Source organism: Mytilus edulis, chromosome 5, assembly GCF_963676685.1.
Source record: "Mytilus edulis chromosome 5, xbMytEdul2.2, whole genome shotgun sequence".
Classification (NCBI taxonomy): Eukaryota; Metazoa; Mollusca; class Bivalvia; order Mytilida; family Mytilidae; genus Mytilus; species Mytilus edulis.
In genome coordinates this window covers 11,213,241-11,234,671 of record NC_092348.1, presented here as the reverse complement: position 1 = coordinate 11,234,671, position 21,431 = coordinate 11,213,241, and the positions used below count along the sequence as shown (strand labels likewise).

Here is a 21,431-nt window from a genome sequence, read left to right as displayed (position 1 = left end):
GTCAATAAAGAAGTGCTTACTACTGGACCCTCGGTGCTAAATTAATATACATAAGTCAAAAGATGAAGCTTTGAGCGAAATGAATCTTATGACCAAATATAATCCAAATAATTATGACGTCTGGCAAGGATAGCCTTGCCAGACGTCATATTAATTATTTGGACTAGACCAAGTAAAGCTAATTTAAAAAAAGTCAAATTCTTGCTAATTACTGAGGCTAATTATAGGCATCCTTTTCTTCTGTAATAAAATGACTTTTCATTTCAAATAAATGACAGAAGTAAATTTCAGTTCATGAAATATATCTTTGCATTATTTGCATCCGGTGTCAATTAGTGCAGATGATTAAAATAGGTCATTTTAAAATGACGTCCACAAAATCATTCAGTCATCAAAATAACAGGTGTCAGTCAATGACAAAGTTCCAGACAAAACAGCTTAAAATAATTTTTGCTGCGATTTTTTTTTACAATGTTGGAGGAACAAGAGAGGTAAGTTCAGTGATTTATGATCAGATCTTTCTTTAAAATCATACATGTAGAAATTTCAAGTTTAAACTATTTATGATTTATTTAGTCCAAATAATTATGACGTCTGGCAAGCTAAAAAATTAGAATAAGCCTTGCCAGACGTCATTATTATTTGGACTATAATTTATCTATCGAAGATGAATTCCATTTTCTAGTCTGTCTATTATTAGGAGTTTTAATGTCTTTTCTTCTTTAATAATGAGTATGAAACAATACTGTTATTTTTATGAACGACTCTCCACCCTAACCTTACAAGTCACAGGGAGCGTAGTGTATCATAACATAAGGTCATAATTATATGCGTATTAATCAGGATCTGGTTTTGGTGGGGAGGGGATCCCTATTTCTGTATTATTTTTTATGGGGAGGGGCTCATCTTCTTTGCTGTCAAAAATAGTATTATAATTAATATAGATAATCTTTATTATTTTTCAACCGCTACATGTTGGTAATGTTTAATGTCTATCGTTTTGTAATTAATGAGGGGGAGGACAGGGGTAAGGGAGACAGGGAGAAAGGGGTAGGAGAAAGGAGAGGAAGGCTGGGAGAAAGGAGAAAAAGTTGGAGAAAAAAATAAAATATCTCTTTTTTCCGGTAAATTAAAAAAAAAAAAAATAAGGAGAAGAGGGGTAGGAGAAAGGATAAGAGGGATGGGAGAAGGGAGAAGGGTACCCCCTGTCCTCCCCCTCATTAATATGCCTGTCTGTCTGTTTTGTTTTGTATTGGTTTGTTTATTTAGTAACAATCCTACTGGTTGGATTTGAAACTAATAAAATTCTTATTCTTATTATTTTTTGGCCCTATTTTTATTTCTTCTTTATTTTTGGGCCCTATTTTTATTTCTTCTTCATTTTTGGGCCCTAGTTTTTATCTATTCTAACAATTTTGTCAATTATTCTCTATTCTGCAAGCAAACTCTATCCAGACCATTAAGAACCAGACATTGATAATGTTTATGTTCACGAAAAATATTTAAATATCTAAAAAAGGACTCCAGATGCAGAATCTGAATGTTTAAATTTCATACATGATAAGAGCTAAAATAGACATCTCAAGTCCCTTAAATCTACACAATAGATGTTTATTAATTTACATTGTGTATAATTGTGTTCAATTGTCTCCATTTCTAATATTTCGGTCGCTCAGCTGACATATGGTTCAAGGTAACCGCGAAAATGGCTCACCTGGTTTATAATCCATATGAGCTTAAAACGATACCAAATCCGAATATCGGAACAATTCCTGCATTGAAAATGCCAATTCAAATGATTTTTTTGGTAATGTGTCCTTGAATGGGATGCTTGTCGTAGTTAATTGTGTCGATGAGGTTACCTGATAAGTGCGAGATAGCGAATATATATTTGTTTTCCTAAAATAAGCTGTTCAATAAGCTTTTATTAAAAATTATAATAAAATAATTCATAATCATAACTTACCATCAAGTTAATTCTAAGATATGAAGATGTGTGCACAATTAAGGAAGAATATGTTGAAAGCAGGAAAAATAAGGAAGGCAAACACCATTGCAAAAAAAAGAATAAAAAAAAATAACGAAAAGTAAACAGTTACTGTATACATATTGAAAAATTATCAAAAAAACATATTTCATAAGAACAGGTTAAATCTCATTTTCCAAGTCAAATTCTTTCAGAGACAAAAAGATCTGGCTAGAAAGTTTGGCTATACCTGTAGAATTCTTATTAATGCGGGATGTCACATCCTAATTTTTATTTGTTACCGTTATTTTGTGTATCTACAGAATATGATTGTACGGCCATGTTTAAAAAAAAATCTTTCTAATTTAATTTTTTAACAGTTTCACCGAGCTTCCAGCTTTCACTGGTATTTATAAATCGTTAATGGTATGTATCATGATATTTAGATTCATTTAATCTGATAAGATTAAAATAGGGGGATGGGCATACACAGGGAAACATAAACTAACGTTTACTCACTCATTAGAGGTTTCCAGATTTGCTACCGTACCAACCGTAGTACGAAGTGGGAGCCGTCATTAAACTTTTGAAAATTATTGATGCATACACTTTATATCAACACATGTTTTAGGAATCATAAGCAGAACTGTTTTGAGAATTTTTAGCTGTAATTTGGGACTAATTTCATGTGGTTTCTTCTTGTATTCGTAGGAAACAATAGTGTGTGCACTCGATTATGCTTTCAAGCAACCGTTGCAAGTAACCGGTGGTACGAAAGGTTTATAGTTAAGAGTTATTTCCCCGTGAAACTACATAGATACAAAGAAGCTAAATTACAAAACAAATTTAAAACTTTATAAATTTTGTTTGTAATATCTTTATGTATCATTGTAAAATGTTAAAGTTTTGTATTTCTTTTGGTAAGTTTTTAGAAAACATGATCAAATAAAATGAATTTGAACAAAATAAATTGACCTTAATAACAAAAGAAAAATGACAGAACTAATATAAAACCAAATCCATGTTCAGTCTGTACGCGTGAGGTCTAAAACCCTTGTCAATGGATATTGAATCAAGATTAAAAAAAAGTCGAGGGAGGCATACTTTATAAAAATTAATACTCTGTTACAAAAAACCGAAGGTGTCAAACGGTGTGATATCTAATTATTGTACTGATTATGTATGTCATTATACTTTTAAATACCATTGCCTTGTGATAATTTTGTGTTATATGTAATATATCTGTTGTATATATATGTTGAAGAATTAAATAAAGATAAACAAAAATTCAGACGTCCGGAAAGAAATTATAAGAAATACAAGGTCGTTTACATCTTCAATTTGAACAATAATATGCATAGAGATATGGCTGATATCGTATTTACTTGACATCCTTCCTTTTTGGACAATTATCTTTACCGTCGGGCTTAAAGTTTTTCTTTAAAAAAAACCCTCATAAAATCAATATGCTCTATAAATTTTAGAAACATGCCCTTTTTATTAACACAACTATTCATATCTCTTTTTCGCAGTAAACCGAGAGAGAAAACTCAAAAAAACTGGAGTTAACTATTTTAAGAAGTATCGTATTCATGATACTAGTTCATATAAACCTGAACAAATTACATAGAAACATTTACCAACCGATGGAAATGATCCTTAATTTTGAGTCCATAAATCGTGTAAGTGGTGCAAAAGACATTATATAGCAACATAGTATTTTCCGTACAACATTACGAAGTGTTAGAAAGACATATTCATATTGCATTAGACGAAGTGTAAATATAGCGTCAAATTATTGCCGTTATCAGTGAACAAAATACGCTATGTTGTATGAAGTTTTTTTGGCAATGCTGTACGACAAAAGGATTAATGGATGGATATTGGTTTAACATTACCCCTCGTAGATTATATTTTACTACTCCCAGGCACGTGCAATACACAATTTTACTCACGACAATATTTACAAATATTAATGTAATAACAATATCTAGTGACATAATAATAATAAGCGAACACGATGAAGTAACATCGTGATGATGAATATTTCGACTCAAAAAATGGTTTTGGTTAGTGTCATAAAATTTATATTTATTTTTTAAGTAATTAATATAATCAACAATTTTATTAAAAAGTTCAGTGACAAAATATAAGGAAAAAGATAGATCGATGGTTTTACAATGTGTGTTGCGTTTTATGAAAAAATGCTGCTCCAATGATCGCGAAAAGATAGCTTAATTAATAAAAAATTATTTTAATGAGAAATCAACACAATTTTGAACTCATTTTTGCCATAAGCACGTGTACTAGTTTAGTGACGCATCCAGAACTTTTCATAAAAGGGGGGCGCTCCATCCTTGCTTCAGTGATTCCCTATATAATCAACCAAATTTTTGCCACGAAAAGGGGAGCAGGCCCCAAGCCCCCTCCCCCTGGATCCGTCTATGTAGTCATTAACGACACCAGTAAGGTACAAGTAAGATATTATTAATAAGTAATTTCTAATTATTCCAATTTATATTTGAGTTTTAGAAAACATTCTTTATTCTAATCCTTTTCTTAATATATACAGAAAACAAAAACATAGCCATACAGAAACGCAAATCTATTTTTAGAATATAAAGGTCGAGGCAACTCAGTTCCAGTAAGGACTGTTTGATTCATTCTCTTGTGCACAAAATAAATTTTATCGTATACAATCACGTGCAAGGTTTTCTAGAAGCAGAGAAATCGTAATAAAATAAAAGATTAAGGTTTTTATCACTGATATGCAATTTTGTTTCTTTATTTTCATCATGATACATACAATAATCTCATGCATTAAATGAAACCTCCCAAACAACACCAACGGTTGTTTTACGTACCAACCGTACCTGATACGTAGAAAATCTGGAAACCTCTATTACACGGTGGTGGAGGATTTATGAAAATTTATCACTTGGTTCTGATATGAACTGAAAATAACTAATTTTGCAAAAGACGGGGTGAAAATTAATATTATCAACACGAAAATCCAGGAAACTAAGTGTACAAAAGTTCCTTCAAGTTCGTGCATCATTATAGTATCAGTGAAAAGGGCCGAGCCAAGGCTATTTCATGCTGGACAGTGATATTCAATTTATCCATTCAACCGAATAATATGTTACAAATGTGGACATAGTTCTTGACATTTGAGTGAAAATGAAAAATACACATTTCCTGTAGAACTTTACAAATGGCCAAGTTAGCTTTTTTCATCACTTGTTGACCGTCGTCCGTCGTCGTCGTCCCTTAACTTTTAATAAATTCTTCTGATTCTCAAACTATTGGGCAAAATCAAACTTGGCCTGAATCATCCTTAGGGAATCTAGTTATAAAGACGAATAGGTATCCAATGAACCCGCCATCAACCAATATGGCTGCCATGGCTAAAAAATAAAACATTGGGGGAGGGGGTGTAAACAGAGTTCACGAAAAGTGTCAGTCCTCGGGATTTTACCACCAAAATTTTGCATAGGACTGACACAATTTAAGAATTTTTCAATAGAATTGATATTGAGGACCAGCAGATTTTCTTCAAGGACCACCAGGGGAAAAAAGATTTCGCGAATTCTGTGTAAAATGCAGTTTTTGGCTTATATCTCTGAAACTAAAACAGGTAAATCAGGTGAAAATATATCTTCTCTGAAATGTTCAGACGCATCAGACATTTAATTGTTGGGATGCTGCACCTGAATTTGTAAAGAAATTTTGCAGGTTTTTTTTCTTGAATATTATAATAGACAGAGATAAAATGTAAACAGCAAAATCATTCAGCAAAGTAAGATCTACAAATAAGTTAACATGGTCAAAATGATAAATTAACCCCATAAGGAGTTATTGACCCTTTAAAGTATATATTTTTCACATTTTTTCGTAATATTTTGTAATCTTTTACAAAATTCTTCTCCTTTCAAACTTTTGCGTAAAATTAAACCAACTCTTGGCCTGAATGTTCTTCAGGGTATTTTGTTTGAAAAATGTATCCGATGACCCTGTCGTTAACCCCATATATACTTGACACATGTGTTGCCCTTCTTTAAACCAATAACATTCTTTAAAAATCAACACCCTTTTCTATTCTGATTACTGGTATGTGTTCTGGTTATTTTTATTTTAAAGGAAAATGCATTAATAATAGTACATTTTTTTCTGTAGACTAACAGCACTGAACTGAACATGTCAATCGATAGAACGTTTAGCTGTGGTAAGCATATTGAATCGAATACAATTTTGCTCTAGTAAATTTTCCCCTATAAATGGGACACCACTATTTATGATTGCGGTTGTAGTTTTCAATTTCTGCATTGTAAATCAATTTACCTTGTTCGGAGCACTACACGCGTTCGTTATTTTTTATACCGTGCATGACTTGTTGCATGAAATCTTTAATATGAAGTACAACCACTGATATTAGATAAAATTGAGAATGGAAATGGGGAATGTATCAAAGAGACAACAACCCGAACATAGAACAGACAACAGCAGAAGGTCACAACCAGGTCTTCAATGCAGCGAGAACGACATGAGTTTAGAGTTTATAGAGTTTTAATTGAACGACATAATATCATCACACCATAATCATGTAAATGTAAAGTACTTTCAGCTTGCTTTGATGATGGCGAGTTTTCTGTCATACAATATGTAAATATTGTATGTTCATTATTGTGTGTGTTTGTATTTGCTTTTGTCTAATCTTGAATACATATATGAAAGGAATTGATCGAGATTACATAAGAGGGGAATTTATGAAATCGTATTTAAATCCTGTAGTATATTGATGTATCTATCAAAAGTCAGAAATCTCTTGTGTAGTTTTCTTATGTTATGATGGTTTTGATTGTAATTTATGAATGTCCTTATTTTAAGCTCCACTGTCCTGAAGGGCCAAGTGAGCTTTTCTCATCACTTGGCGTCAGTCGTCCTGGCATCGTCTCTCGTCGTCCGTCGTCGTTAACTTTTACAAAAATCTTCTTCTCTGAAACTACTGGGCCAAATTTAACCAAACTTGGCAACAATCATCATTCGGGTATCTAGTTTAAAAATGTTTCCGATGACCCCACCAACCAAACAAGATGGCAATCATGGCTAAAAATAGAACAGAGAAGTAAAATGTAGATTTTGGCTTATATCTCTGAAACCAAAGCATTTAGAGAAAATCTGACATGAGGTAAAATGTTTATCAGGTCAACATTTATCTGCCCTGAAATTTTCAGATGAATTGGACAACCCGTTGTTAGATGACTGCCCCTGTTTTGGTAATTTTAAGGAAATTTTGCAGTTTTGGGTTATTATCTTGAATATTATTATAGATAGAGATTATCGGTAAACAGCAATAATGTTCAGCAAAGTAAGATCTACAAAGAAGTTAAATTACCAAAATAGTCAATTGACCCCTTAAGGGGTTATTGCCCTTTGTAGTCAATTTTTACAATTTTTCGCAAATTTTTGTAATCTTTTACAAAAATCTTCTTCTCTGAAACTACTAGGACATATTAAACCAAACTTGTCCACAATCACCATTAGGGTTTTTAGTTTAAAAAATGGGTCCGATGACCCCGGCTGCAAACCAAGATGGCCGACATGGCTAAACATAGTGCATATGGTAAAATGCAGTTTTTGGCTCATATCTGTGAAACCAAAGCATTTAGAGAAAATCTGACATAAGAAAATTTTGCAGCTTTTGGTTATTATGTTGAATATTATTATAGATAGAGATAAACTGTAAACAGCAATATGTACACCAAAGTAAGACCTAAAAGTAATTCAACATGACTAAATGGGCAATTGATCCCTTAAGGAGTTATTGCCCTTTATAGCCAATTTTTAACAATTTTCATAAATTTTGTAAATTTTTACAAAATATTTTCCACTGTAACTACTGGGCCAAGTTCATTATAGATAGATAATTGTAAGCAGCAAGAATGTTCAGTAAAGTAAGATCTACAAACACATCACCATCACCAAAACATTATTATGTCATGAATCCATCTGTGTCCTTTGTTTTATATGCACATATACCAAGGTGAGCGACACAGGCTCTTTGTAGCCTCTAGTTTGGACTCGGAAAGACTTTGTGCTTGATATATAATACGGTGTGGACGGATGATTTTAATTATTGTTGAATATTGTGCGTTGCCCTTCATGTGTCATTTGTTTTGTATGTGCGGGTTGCTGTTGTGCTACTCTCAGGAGTGAATAATCCTAAACAACCGGTCTTTTTGTTATTGTATTTTGCTATATGATAGCAAGTATGATAGCAAGTACATAAAAGAAAAGAACATTTGATATAAGAACTACGGAGCGCCATGGATACTTTTACTAGTCGCAATGCTAGTGCAACACGAGTTGAGAACTATCAAAGCAGAAATAACTCCTTACGTTTTTGTACATTATCCCTCTTTTATTGTTAGAGTTCGGTGTTGCCTTGTCTCAAAAACTCTACTTTTGCGTAGTGTTTAGTGAACTAACTTATATCTGTGCGTCCCTCCCTTTAAATATAAGGCATTCACTGCCCTTCTCTAAAATGATGGTACTGCTAAACTGTAAATAAGAAACAGCTTTGAATTGAATTAATGTGCCTACACATTTTGTTTTCAGAGTCGACAGATACGGCCTCTGAAATGTTGTATGATTCATTTGACCATGATAAATTCCTATCCGATGTAGAAGATTCATGTTTCCTAGACGATATCACGGAGGCAGATATAACAGCTTGTATAAGTAATGACCAGGTATAACGGCTTGTATAAGTAATGACCAGGTATAAAACGACTCATGAGATGCAGGTGTACTTTCACCTGCAGCGTCAAGTAGACCATGTGGGTTAACTGCTTAATTCAATCTAGGGTTACTTTGTAATTTTGATCTGAAATGTGTGTATGCCCCATCTACGATAATAGAGGGGCATTATGTTTTCTGGTCTGTGCGTCCGTTCGTCCGTCCGTCCCGCTTCGGGTTTAAAGTTTTTGGTCAAGGTAGTTTTTGATAAACTTGAAGTCCAATCAACTTGAAATTAGTACTCCTGTTCCCTATGATATGATCTTTCTAATTTAAATGCCAAATTAAAGTTTTGACACCAATTTCAGGGTCCACTGAACATGGACAATGATAGTGCGAGTGGGGCATCCGTGTACGATGGACACATTCTTGTTTTGGTGTATTATGAAATCGGTGTATCTTTTATGCTGGTCCCTAGTTTCGAAACCTAGAAATACATACTACCATGTTACATGTTGGTTTAGCAGATGATCCTTTTGGGGGTAAAAAATAAATGTTTTCTTCATTTAAATATAGCCATGATTTATTCCATATTATGCAATTAGAGCACAATACTGATTTAAGATACATATCCATATCTGACCAGGACCACACGTTCGTTGAATCCTTATGTTTTTCTTTTTAAAACTTAATCATGATTCTATATATATATAGCCATTGGAGACATAATCATATAACTAGACCGATAAAACAGATGAAGCCTTAACCCCGCCACAGTATGTATGTGCCTGTCCCAAGTCAGGAGCTAGTAATTCGGTGGTTGTCGTTTGTTTATGTGTTACATAAGTTTGTTTTTCGTTCATATTTTTATATAAATAAACAAGGCCGTTAGTTTTCTCGTTTGAATTGTTTTACATTGTCATTTCGGAGCCTTTTATAGCTGACTATGCGGTATGGGCTTTGCTCATTGTTGAAAGCCATACGGTGACCTATAGTTGTTAATTTCTGTGTCATTTTGGTCTCTTATGGAGAGTTGTCTCATTGGCAATCATACTACATCTTCTTTTTGTTTTTATATTAAACAAAAATTCGAGTGGTACATTTATTCTTGACCGGCGACGCAGTATTTATTGCCTTCTTCCGTAGAACCTGGCTGATAAAGCTGACAAAGTGATATTGGCCTAAAACAATTGTTTGCCAAGTTTTTTTTTATTTGTATGTAAAAAAAAATTAATTGTTTCTGTCGATCGGAAACCTGTATTTATTCTTACTGCATGTTGTCTAGACCGATTTTTTTGTCTCTTGTGTCCATATTTCACCGTTCCTATATTTTATTTTCCTCATTTTGACATTTTATTATATTCTTTACCTTTTTTTGACACATGTATGTTAAAAAGAATAGAAATAAAAAAAATCCAAAAGATGAATAGGAAATATGAAATGTCAAGAATAAACACACAGAGATAGACTATTCGGTTAGGTATTGTCGTAATCAGTAATTTAATCATTTTTCATACTATGTTACACTGTACTGTTAGATTGTTCGTTTCAGCATCACTTTACTACATGAATCTTTTGCTATTACGATTTCTTAAATGTGTTTTTTCCTATTTCTGTGACATGGTTCTCTTTTTTGTCAGGTTGAAAGTTTTGATTTTATATTCTGGTTAAAGAAATTGGGTGGAAAAATTGGAAAATGTTACAATGGCGGCAAAGAGAATGAGGTAAGATACATCGATAAAATATATCAAACCGAATTTGCTTAACTTACATAAAGATCAATTTCATCATGTAATAAAATAGGATTGAGGGGGGTCTCATGGGGGGCAACTTCTGATCCCAGATCCCGCATTCTGTTTTTCAGATTCCCGTATCCCGCTTACACTATGCACGTAAGCAATTCTCAATTTTTTGGAATTTCCCGTGTCCCACAAGACTTCATTTCCCGTTTTCAAGGCACACTACTTTGACTTTCACGTGTCACGCTTACAAAAAAACGACAATCCCGCGTCACGCTCAGACCCCAACTTTCAGTTGCAAATAATGCATGTAGGAACAAGCGCGTTAAATATGATCTGTTACTTGAAAAGGAGAATATGAGTACGGACAGGATCTGATTCACCTTAAATTTTTATTAATGGATCAATGCTACACGAAAAGAGCGTAACTCTGTCGTGGCTTAGTAGTATGCACAACACGTAGTCATATTCGCCCAGTCCCCTTATTTACCACAACTTTATAAAAATGTTAACATGCCAATATCATGTTTCAACAGTGTCACCGTTTAGACCATAAATACAGTTTTACTTAATTTCTGAATTTCTCATGTTCTTTTTCCTACTTTGGAATTTCATAGCAGCCTGAGATACATGTAACTGTTTCGTTCCACTCGTAAATTCCGAACAAAATAAGGATACACTAAATATATTTAGAATAAAATTGAGAAAGGAAATGGGGAATGTGTCAAAGCGACAATTTTTCAACCCGACCATAGAGCAGACAACAGCCGAAGGCCACCAATGGGTCTTCTATGTAGCGAGAAACTCCCACACCCGTATTTGTATTTGTAGTAAATTTATACTTATAATGTTTGCACCTGTCTTAAGTCAGGAATCTGATTTGGTTTCCCCGTTTCAATGGTTTTACACTAGAAATTTTTTAGGACCCTTTATAGTTTGGTGTAAGCTTAGGCTCCGTGTTGAAGGCCGTACCTTGACATATACATGTTTACTTTTATAAATTTTTACTTGAATGGAGAGTTGTTTCATTGGAATTCATACCACATCTTCCTATAACTAATAAGTTTTTCTTGTTTTTATTTCCTTTGATTAGCTTGCAATAATTTTGGGAGCAATAGACTATATCAAATATTTGAAATGGTACAAAGAAGGCAACTTAGAGACAGCGTCCCCTCTTAGTATATGTAGCCAGTCTAGCATAGAAGCTGATTTCTCCCCGGAATACGGAGTACCAACTGATTTAAATGCCACTTTTAGGCGAAAGTTAAGTTTTGGAGAAGATACAACTATATCTAACAATGAACTACAACATCAAAACAACCCACAAGTGTATGCTAGTGAAGTTCCCAGTAATGTGTTTGATCCTTGTTCTGCAAATCCCCAGGATTGGCGGCGTTTGTATGAAGAAGACAGTCAAAGTACCCTTGTTGGAAACAGAGACGAAGAAGCCAGAAGATATACCGATAAACATGAAGATTTCAGCGACATGAGTTTTGCAGACGATAGCATAGACTTTAGAAACAAAGAAAACAATCTTTCTGTAGATATGAATTGCAGTGAAAATGCAAATTGGAGTTTTATGCATCAAAACTGTCAAAATATTAATAATGAAATTTATACATCCATCCAGCAGATGTGTCTAGTCCAGGGCGAGAACTCATGTGAAAGTACACTAAACAGTAGACTAACCATAGAAACTTCCAGTAGTAACGATGGTCCGACTGAAGAAGAGCTTATTCAATACTATTGCAAACAGTACCCAACTCTGTCAAGTTTGTTAACATTTCATTATAGTTCGGACGAGAGTGACAAGCCAGTCAATAGAAGAACAAAACAGAAAAGAAGAACGAAGCGAAAAGCAAAAAGACGGACAGATAAGAAGACCAAGTCTGGCTATGGTAACAGTAAGACGGGGGACCATGCTGTAGATTCTACACAGGTCGTGGAAGCAGATTCAACTACAACTTTTCCAGAAAAGAGCACACAAAAACCTGGACAACAGAAATCAAGTTAGTTTCATTTCGTTGCATAACATTTCTCTTTTTTTGGAGGGCACAAGTTCAGGTATTGCTATGAAGTATCTGCTTAAAGATACACCCAAGTACGCAACAAAAATTATGTAGATGCTACTAGTAGGTGTACCATTCTTTAAAGTCAGAATTTTATTTACGGCTATTTATAAATATGTTTTTATTTCTTTTATTTTTGCCAATTGAAAGACGGCGGAGCAACACTTGCAATAATCTTTAAAGGTAGAATGTCGTTTGTTTCGTGTTTCCTCTGATCTATTTTAAATAAAAAAAAAACTGGGTTCATTCTGTTTACCAGGTAAAAGGTCAAGTGGTTTAAAAAGGCCGAAGAATGGATTTATAAGGTTTTCAATTGAGTACAGAAAAATCCTTGCCGAGAAACATCCAAATCTTGATAACAGGGACGTTTCTAAAATGCTTGGTCAAAAATGGAGAAAAATGACGCCAGAGGAGAGAAAACCATATGAGTAAGTTTTATATCAATTATCAATTTCACTTTGATCGTACTCGCTCAGTAACACATTTAAACATTCGTCATATCACTTTAACTATTTAAAAAAAGAGTTGCATGTGATAAACCTGGATTTATTTTAAGAAATGCATGTGCAAAAACAAACGAATAATCTGCATTCTAGATCTCTTACTTTTTTACTATCTCTTGTTTTTATCTATTCCACATAGCAATGCATGATCATAAGCACGTGTGCATGAGCAACACTTGTACGTAAGATATAGCATGGAAATGATGAAATACAAATTTAAGAACCATGAATGTAACATTTTCTTTACCATAATAGCCGGCCCGATGCCAATGTCCTACAGAACAGTTTTAATGAGGATGCGAATTCGGTTCCACAAATAAATTCGACACTTTTTTTTTTTTTAATATTATGCATAGATCAATTCTATGAGAAAGACTAATTTTCCAGGGAAGAATTTGCTCATGACTTGGAAGAAATGAAGAAACAGAATCCGAGCTGGAAATATGCTCCTCATAAACGTACGGGTCATGATGAAATAGAACCCATGCCTAGTAGACTTAGGCCTAGAGACAAACTTAAGAGAAAGGTGCAATAAACAATTCATGTTTATGTTTTGTTATCTTTTTGAATGATTGATTGATTGATTTTTGGGTTCCAATATTTTTTTCAAAAAAATACAGTTAATATTTTGCTTTTAATATTTTGTTTGTTCGCATGAATGCATGTGTTTTTTGTTTGTTTGAATTTTTGTTTTATGTTGACAGTTAATCTTTAATATTTTAGGAATTGTAGTACTACATTGATGTCTGTAGACAATCAAAATTTTGTAGTTTATTTATATTTTTTTGTACTGAATATATTTGCAAAATTTAGTTTAAAAAAAGAGGGACGAAAGATACCAAAGGGACAGTCAAACTCATAAATCTAAAACAAACTTGACAACGCCATGGCTAAAAATGAAAAAGACAAACAGAAAAACTATAGTACACATGACACAACATAGAAAACTAAAGAATAAACAACACAAACCCCACCAAAAACTAGGGGTGATCTTAGGTGCTCCGGAAGGGTAAGTAGATCCTGCTCCACCGTGATGTGGCACCCGTCGTGTTGCTTATGCGATTACAAATCCGGTAAATAGTCTAATTCGGTAGGTCACATTCATGAAAGGGAAGGGGATTGTAGTTACGACGTAAGGAACATATCCGATATCATTTGTGAAAGGGATGATTTCAACTTCACCATTTGGAACTCTTGGTTTAATAAATACCTTATGAGCAGTAACCCTCTATCGAGAAAATCATGATAGGAAATGCAAGCACGGGAATATCGTATCAATTGGGAGATATATACCCCGTATGCAGGTGCTGCTGGAATGTTGCTACTTAGAAATGGAAAGTTCACAATTGGAAAGCTGAAATTGTCTCTTTTGTCGTAAAGTTTTGTTTTCAACCGACCCTCAATTTCTAGATGTAAGTCAAGATATGAAGCCGACTTAACTGTATCTGTAGTATCCTTTATCTCCAATTCGATGGGATAGATGCGTTCCACATAGTCACCAAATTTTGAATTGTTTAGTGAAAGAACGTCATCTATATAGCGGAAAGTAGAGTTAAAGGATATTGCTAACTATCTAAAAGTGTCATTTACTACGAATTAAAAAAAAAATCAAATATGATTTGTTTGGTTTCAAACATGTAGTAATGTGGAATAATATTTGGCTATAAGACGCCTGTTTGGTTCAATTAAGTAAAAACTAAGCTTACATACATCACTGATGTATTATTGGCTTGCAAGTCAATTATTCCACCTTATTTTAACTCATATTCATGCACTTTAGAGGAGATGGGATATGCATGTGTTCATTAAAAATAAAAGGAGGTCAACATCGGAAAGACTTTTTGGATACATTTTTTTTATGCTATGATCTAACATTGAAAATATAAGAATTGGGATCAAATCGGTGAACATGAATTTGACAGCTTATTTCCCTCTATATTTTCTCCATCGAGCTAAAATCGTTATTGGATTAAATAAATACCTAACTTAATAAAATAGAAAATGGAAATGGGGAGTGTGTCATAGAGACAACAATACGACCCAAGAGTATAAAATCAACAGCCGAAAGACACTTATAGGAATTCAACACAGCGAGAAAATACCGCAGCCGGAAGTGGACTTCAGATGGCCCCTAAATAAAAATGTGTACTAGTTCAGTGAAAAGGGAGGTCATACACTAAACTTCTAAACATATAAATGAACTAGAATTAAATAAAACATACAAGATTAACAAAAGCCATAGGATCCTGACTTGGGACAGGCGCAAAAAAAAAAACAACGGCGGAGGGAAAACATGTTAACCGACACCTTTGTACCTCTAGCCAATGTTACTTTGTAGATTAAACAGTAAAACTTGCTTATATATTTTTTTTCTTATGGCATCCTTATACCAACATTCAAGCTATTAAATCGTAATTGGTTAAATAAGCGATAAAAAATGATTGAGTATAAATTCATCTCGGCCTCAATTACATTGCAATTCAAATGACAAGTTATTGCCATATTTTTTCTTTGCAATCACCAGTTTTACAATTTTAATCAAATATTTTTGCAGATTATTGACATATATGATAAATACATGATATAAGGTGACATATTGTCGCCTTGTTTCACTCCTCTTTTAATAGAGACATATTCTTAGTTCTGACGTATCTTGTCTACATTTTCATGCAAAAACATTTGGGTTAGACTGTTTAGTGAATTCTGTCTTGTGCAGTTTATTGTCTAACAAAATGCCCGTTTTTCTTTTGAAACGTAATTATCAGTACACAACAACGAAAAGCGGAAACGATTCAATAAATGTTCTGTCGGAAAAAGAAATAGTATATTCTGAAAGTATGTATCTTCTGTCTTGTAGTTTTCGCCATATTTGATCAAAACATCATCTGCAAAGAAAAGTCGTTTAAGTCCGAGAATTAAGAAGACCGGAAGAAAAGGAGCAATCATGAAGTGCACTATATGTTCCAAGTACCAACAAATTTATGGAGTTCCCGCCAAAAACATACAGAACCTTCAGTCACTGTGGTATTTTAATTTTGTAATATTGAATTCGTTTTCGGTACAGTCATATTTTTATCGTCTCATTTCATCTTTGATGTGATCAGAAAAGTATATAATAATTGTATGTCTCTGGTGTGTTTAGTGAGCAAACACAAAGTTTCTCTTCGTTATACTGTATTCTTGTATTTTAGGAATATTTCAATTGTTCCCATGTCCCACATCGAATGGTTTACAAACTTTAAGTTATTACCAATTTTGAAAGTTTGGTAAAAGACGAAAAAAATACAAAATATAACAACAACAAAAAGACAAAAAATGATGTATAGATCTAAAATTAAAACTAGAACTCAACTTATTCATCGAATAATTAATGTAATCCAGTAAACTGGAAGTTCTAGTGATACTTATAGTTGATACAAAAACCACTTTACTTAGTGTCTTTCTTTGTTGTGGGGATGTAAAAATACCCTGCCACGTCCGGTCAGTATTTTTGTTAGCTATTTACTGTTTTGTACCGATCTGATGAGTTAAGCCCTTTTCCACTGATTTTTAAAGTTATTTTCTTATGTTGTAAAGTTATGCCATTGTCCCATGTTAGGGGAGGGTTAGGTTCCAGCTATCTTGTTTAACTCCGCCACATTCTGCATATGTCTGTCCAAAACCAAGAGCCTGTATTTCAATGCTTGTCGTTTTTTTGCTGTATATCATATTTGTTTTTCGTTCATCAATCAGACCGTTACGGCGTTAGTTTTTATTTTATTTTGAAAAGTTTTACATGTGTCATTTTCGGACTTTGTTGTACGAGTTTGCTCAATTTCGACGGCCTTACGATCACCTATTATAGATGTTAACGTCATGTCAAATAGTATCAAATGGAGATCTCATTAGCAATTATACAACATCTTATTGTTATATATAAAAAAGAAGATGTGGTGTGACTGCCAACGAGACAACTCTCGACAAGACACAAAATGACACAGAAATTAACAGCATTAGGTCACCGTACGGCCGTCAACAATGAGCAAAGCCCATATCGGATATTGTCAGCTATAAGTTTCTCTTGAGTATTTTTACATATATATAACAAATAAAAAGATTCTTGACCTTACCACTGTATAATAAATAATAAAAGGCATCCTTATTGTCAATTTCAGGTTTTGTGGTTTAAATCCAGATCCAAACAATAGTTCATGCTTCGAAAAATCAGCATCTGCCACGAAAAATCTTATATCTTTGTCAGAAACAGCAACTATCAAAACCAGTGGACCTTTTACCTCTGTGGTGTCAAGGTCATGCAATAGTGCTGCATCTAAACCACAATATAAACCAATAAGTGAGAGCTCTTCGGTGCTTTCATCAAATCGTTGTAAGCAGACAACAAGTTCTCCTGGTTTATCATCGACTGTGGTATCCAATAGATCAACGGCTAGGAAAAAGAAAAACTACTGTCAAGGTAATGATTCAAAGTTTCAGTCGGACAAAATGAGTGAAGAAAATGGTAAACAAGCTTGTGTTGGACCATCTCCGGTAACAAGTAACTTGACTTCATCTGACCAGCCATTATCGCTTACCCCATCAAAAATAGTAGGCAGAACAGTTTTACCTTTTCATGAACAAAGTCCAGGAAGACCATGTCAAATTTCCAACTGTATAACGTCCATAGCCTCCACGGTAACAACATCGATATTAAATACTATTGGTATTCAGCCCATTTTATCTCTAGTACCACCTACCACAATGCAGATGTCGGTAGTGCCAAACCGCCAGTCTGGATTAGGCTGCTCTCAAATTGTACCAGAAACGCAAAACATCTTGAGTAATTTCAATGCTTTCTTATCGTTCTTACCAGCCTCAGTATCAGTTAATACTGGTGCACAAGAAGGGAACACGACCAGTCTGCCTACGACAACAAGTATACCAGGAACCAGTCAGGCTATTGGTGCACCGATTGAAAGATCCGTCACAACAGTTGCTGGAACGAACGCATTTCCTGCTGGCGCATATATAACAGTCATTCCAAAGTCTCTGTGGTATTCCTTGTCACAAAGAAAGTCATGAAAATACTGTTGTATGCAATCATAAGCTGTTGATCTGTGTTGCCAAAGTAAAAATACACATCTTCTTATATCTATATAACTGAAAAAATGAACCTAGTATAAAGCATTACGATCTACCAAACACATGTTCTCATTGGTTACGTTTTATCGATCAGGATTTCAATTTCATTTTAATAGAAAGAAAAAAAAAAGAGATAAAACATGATAATTTTAGCGAAGAAAGATCTTCAAGCTTGTACTATTGAATGCCAAATTCAGAATGGAAAGTATACAGGAACTGGTATGGTGATCGAAACATTTATTTTACAGAAATCAAACAGACTATAGATAGCAACAATGAGTAATTATATATAGTAAGGCATAGACAAAAGTTCTTTGTCATGCTGTATGTGAAGCAGTTGTAAGTAGAATGAAACCTACGTAATCATGATAATGAACTACTTGTTTGTATAAATTTAGAGTTGATGCACGTATGAATTTTTATTTTAGAATGGTTGTTACATGTATACTTGTTGCAACTTTTTGTTCTTAAATTTTATTTTTGTTATTTGTATAAAATTTCCTAAAAAAAAATAAAGTTTGTTGACTTGTTCTTTACGCAAGAGTCTAGATTTAAGAAGATGTGGTATTAGTGCCTATGAGACAACTCTCCATCCAAGTCACAATTTATAAAAGTAAACCATTCTGATCTGTTTAAATTTTGAAAGGCCAAGAAATATAATATTAGTTGACTCTAGTTGTCAGATATGATTTTCCAGTGGAAACACAACACAATACGAATCCAGTGCTTGGTTTCAGACAATTAAGTTACGAGTTGCGAGTTACAGTCATTACTTGGCATCCGTTGTTCGTCTGTCCGTCCGCCGGGGATAACAACTAGAGCCTCTAAAGTGTCTGTCGCTCACCTTGGTCTATGTGCATATTAAACAAAGGACACAGATTGATTCATGACAAAATTGTGTTTTGGTGATGGTGATGTGTTTGTAAATATTACTTTACTGAACACTCTTGCTGTTAAAAATATATCTATCTATTAAAGTATTATGCACTGTGCCCAGTAGTTAGAGAGAAAAACTTTTTGTAAAAATTTACCAAAATTCACAAAATTTATGAAAATTACTTTGCTGTTTTAAGTTTGTCTCTATCTATAATAAAATTCAAGATAATAACCAAAAACGGCAAAATTTCCATAAAATTACCAATTCAGGGGTGGCAACCCAACAATCAGTTGTCCGATTCATCTGAAAATTTCAGGGCAAATAGATCTTAACTTGATAAACAATTTTACTCCATGTCAGATTTGCTCTAAATGCTTTGGTTTCAGAGATATAAGCCAAAATCTACATTTTACCCCTATGTTCTATTATAAGCCATGGCAGCCATCTTGGTTGGCTGGCAGGGTCATCGGACACATTGTTTGAACTAGATACCCAAATGATGATTATGGCTAAGTTTAGTTAAATTTGGCCCAGTAGTTTCAGTGGAAAAATTAAATTGGTGTAAAAAATGACTACAAAGGGCAATAACTCCCTACGGGGTCAATTGACCATTTTGGTCTTGATAACTTATTTGTAGATCTTACTTTGTTGAACATTTTGCTGCTTACAGTTCATCTCTATCTATAATAATATTCAAGATAATAATCAAAAACGGCATTTTTTTTTTTAAATTACCAATTCAGGGGCAGCAACCCATCAACCTGTTGTCCGATTCATCTGAAAATTTCAGGGCAGATAGATCTTGACTTGATAAACAATATTACCTCTTTGTCAGATTTGCTCTAAATACTTTGGCTTCAGAGTTATAAGCCAAAATCTACATTTACCCCCTATGTTCTATTTTTAGCCATGGCGGCCATTCGGTTGGCTGGCCGGGTCATCGGACACATTGTTTAAACTAGATACCCCATTAATGATTATCGCCAAGTTTGGTTAAATTTGGCCCCGTAGTTTTAGAGGAGATTTTTGTAATAAAAGTTATCAAGACGACGATAGACGACGGACGCCAAGTGATGAGAAAAGCTTACTTGGGCCTTTGGGCTGGGTGAGCTAAAATACAATTATTTTCTAATACAATATGAATATGGTAACTGTTACCAAACTTACCTGTATGTTTCTTAAAGTTTCTACTTTATATTGTATCCGTGGATTTTATTCATCAACAAACATGACTGCTGTTGCTTAATACATAACATGGGGATAAAATGTAGCTTTAGGCTTATATATATATATCTAACTATAGCAGTAATAGCAAATCTGAAATTATTGTCAGAAATCCACAGAAAAGGCAGACCCTCTATTTAGGAGTTTTAGTCCCTTAAATGGCATTTAGTTAATGTGAATGTTGCCTCGGGGCCATAACAACCATCTTTGGCCATCCAGTATTTTATAACTCGGGCATGTTACAGGGTCAATATCAAAAAGTCCATACATTAATACTATAGTATAAACGGTTTGGATGGAGTTACAGAAGAAAGAATAATTGGTAAAATTGTAGAAAAAGGACTAAACTAGTGAATAGAGAAAAAATGGATCACAACAAGTACATTGATGCCCTACACGCACTATATCATTTTTCTATGTTCCGTTGACCGTGGAATTGGGGTAAAAACTTTTTTAATTTGGCATTAAAACTAGAAAGATCGTATCATAGAGAACATGTGTACTGAGTTTCAAGAGGATTGTACTTGAACTTCATTAAAAAAAAAAGCGGGACAGACGGACGAACGCAAAGACCAAAAAAACATAATTTCCGTAAGTGGGGCATACAAATTAATAAAGAAAACAAATTACTGAGTGCTTGAATATGGTAAAAGAATAGCGAAAAATGCATAAAAATTGAAAGATCAATTTTAGTGGGTGATTGATGACGTGTTTTTGTCTTGCCGATCTGGTGTCTCCTAATATTGCGAGTTTACCGGATATTTCTTAGGAGGTTACTACCGACATGAACATTTATTTACTGTTTTAATTCTTAAAGAATACTTGCAACAGAACAGACAGGAATTACATCACACCACAAAACCTCGTCTTAAATAAACATGCATCTTTAAAAATTTCCGTTGGGAACCCAGTTACAGATTCAAAGTGCTTTTGAATATATGTGAAATTGGAAATGTCCGGTTTTTCCCACATACATGTACTTGTCTTTGTTTTGCACCTCGCTTGCAAGTCAGTGGTTGAGGTTGTACTTGTGTATATCTGTTCAATACTTGTACAACTATCCAAGTTAAAGAAACACTGGCCTTACATTTTCTGCTTATAATCTTTTCTGACCCTAATAAAAATGTTAAAAATTGCGAGACTTGAGTAAAAAAGAAATTTGCTGTTGATATATAAAATGTGTTTAAGCTTCTGTGT

General features: G+C 33.8%; 1 protein-coding gene across 1 annotated transcript; it reads left to right on the top strand.

Moving 5' to 3' along the window:
- The first annotated feature begins 355 nt into the window (after positions 1-355).
- Positions 356-18,641, top strand: LOC139522947 (uncharacterized). The gene is made up of 10 exons (XM_071316624.1): positions 356-491; positions 2,347-2,392; positions 6,143-6,191; positions 8,585-8,718; positions 10,345-10,428; positions 11,537-12,452; positions 12,772-12,940; positions 13,403-13,541; positions 15,873-16,039; positions 17,170-18,641. The coding sequence occupies exons 1-10, from the start codon at positions 472-474 to the stop codon at positions 18,071-18,073; spliced, it is 2,628 nt and encodes an 875-aa protein (XP_071172725.1). The 5' UTR covers positions 356-471; the 3' UTR covers positions 18,074-18,641.
- The last annotated feature ends 2,790 nt before the right edge of the window (positions 18,642-21,431 follow it).

Coding starts and splice junctions, on each gene's coding strand:
- LOC139522947 (XM_071316624.1), top strand. CDS start 472: ATGTTGGAGGAACAAGAGAG. Junction 10,429..11,536: donor ATGGCGGCAAAGAGAATGAG/GTAAGATACATC, acceptor TCCTTTGATTAG/CTTGCAATAATTTTGGGAGC. Junction 13,542..15,872: donor GAGACAAACTTAAGAGAAAG/GTGCAATAAACA, acceptor TCTGTCTTGTAG/TTTTCGCCATATTTGATCAA.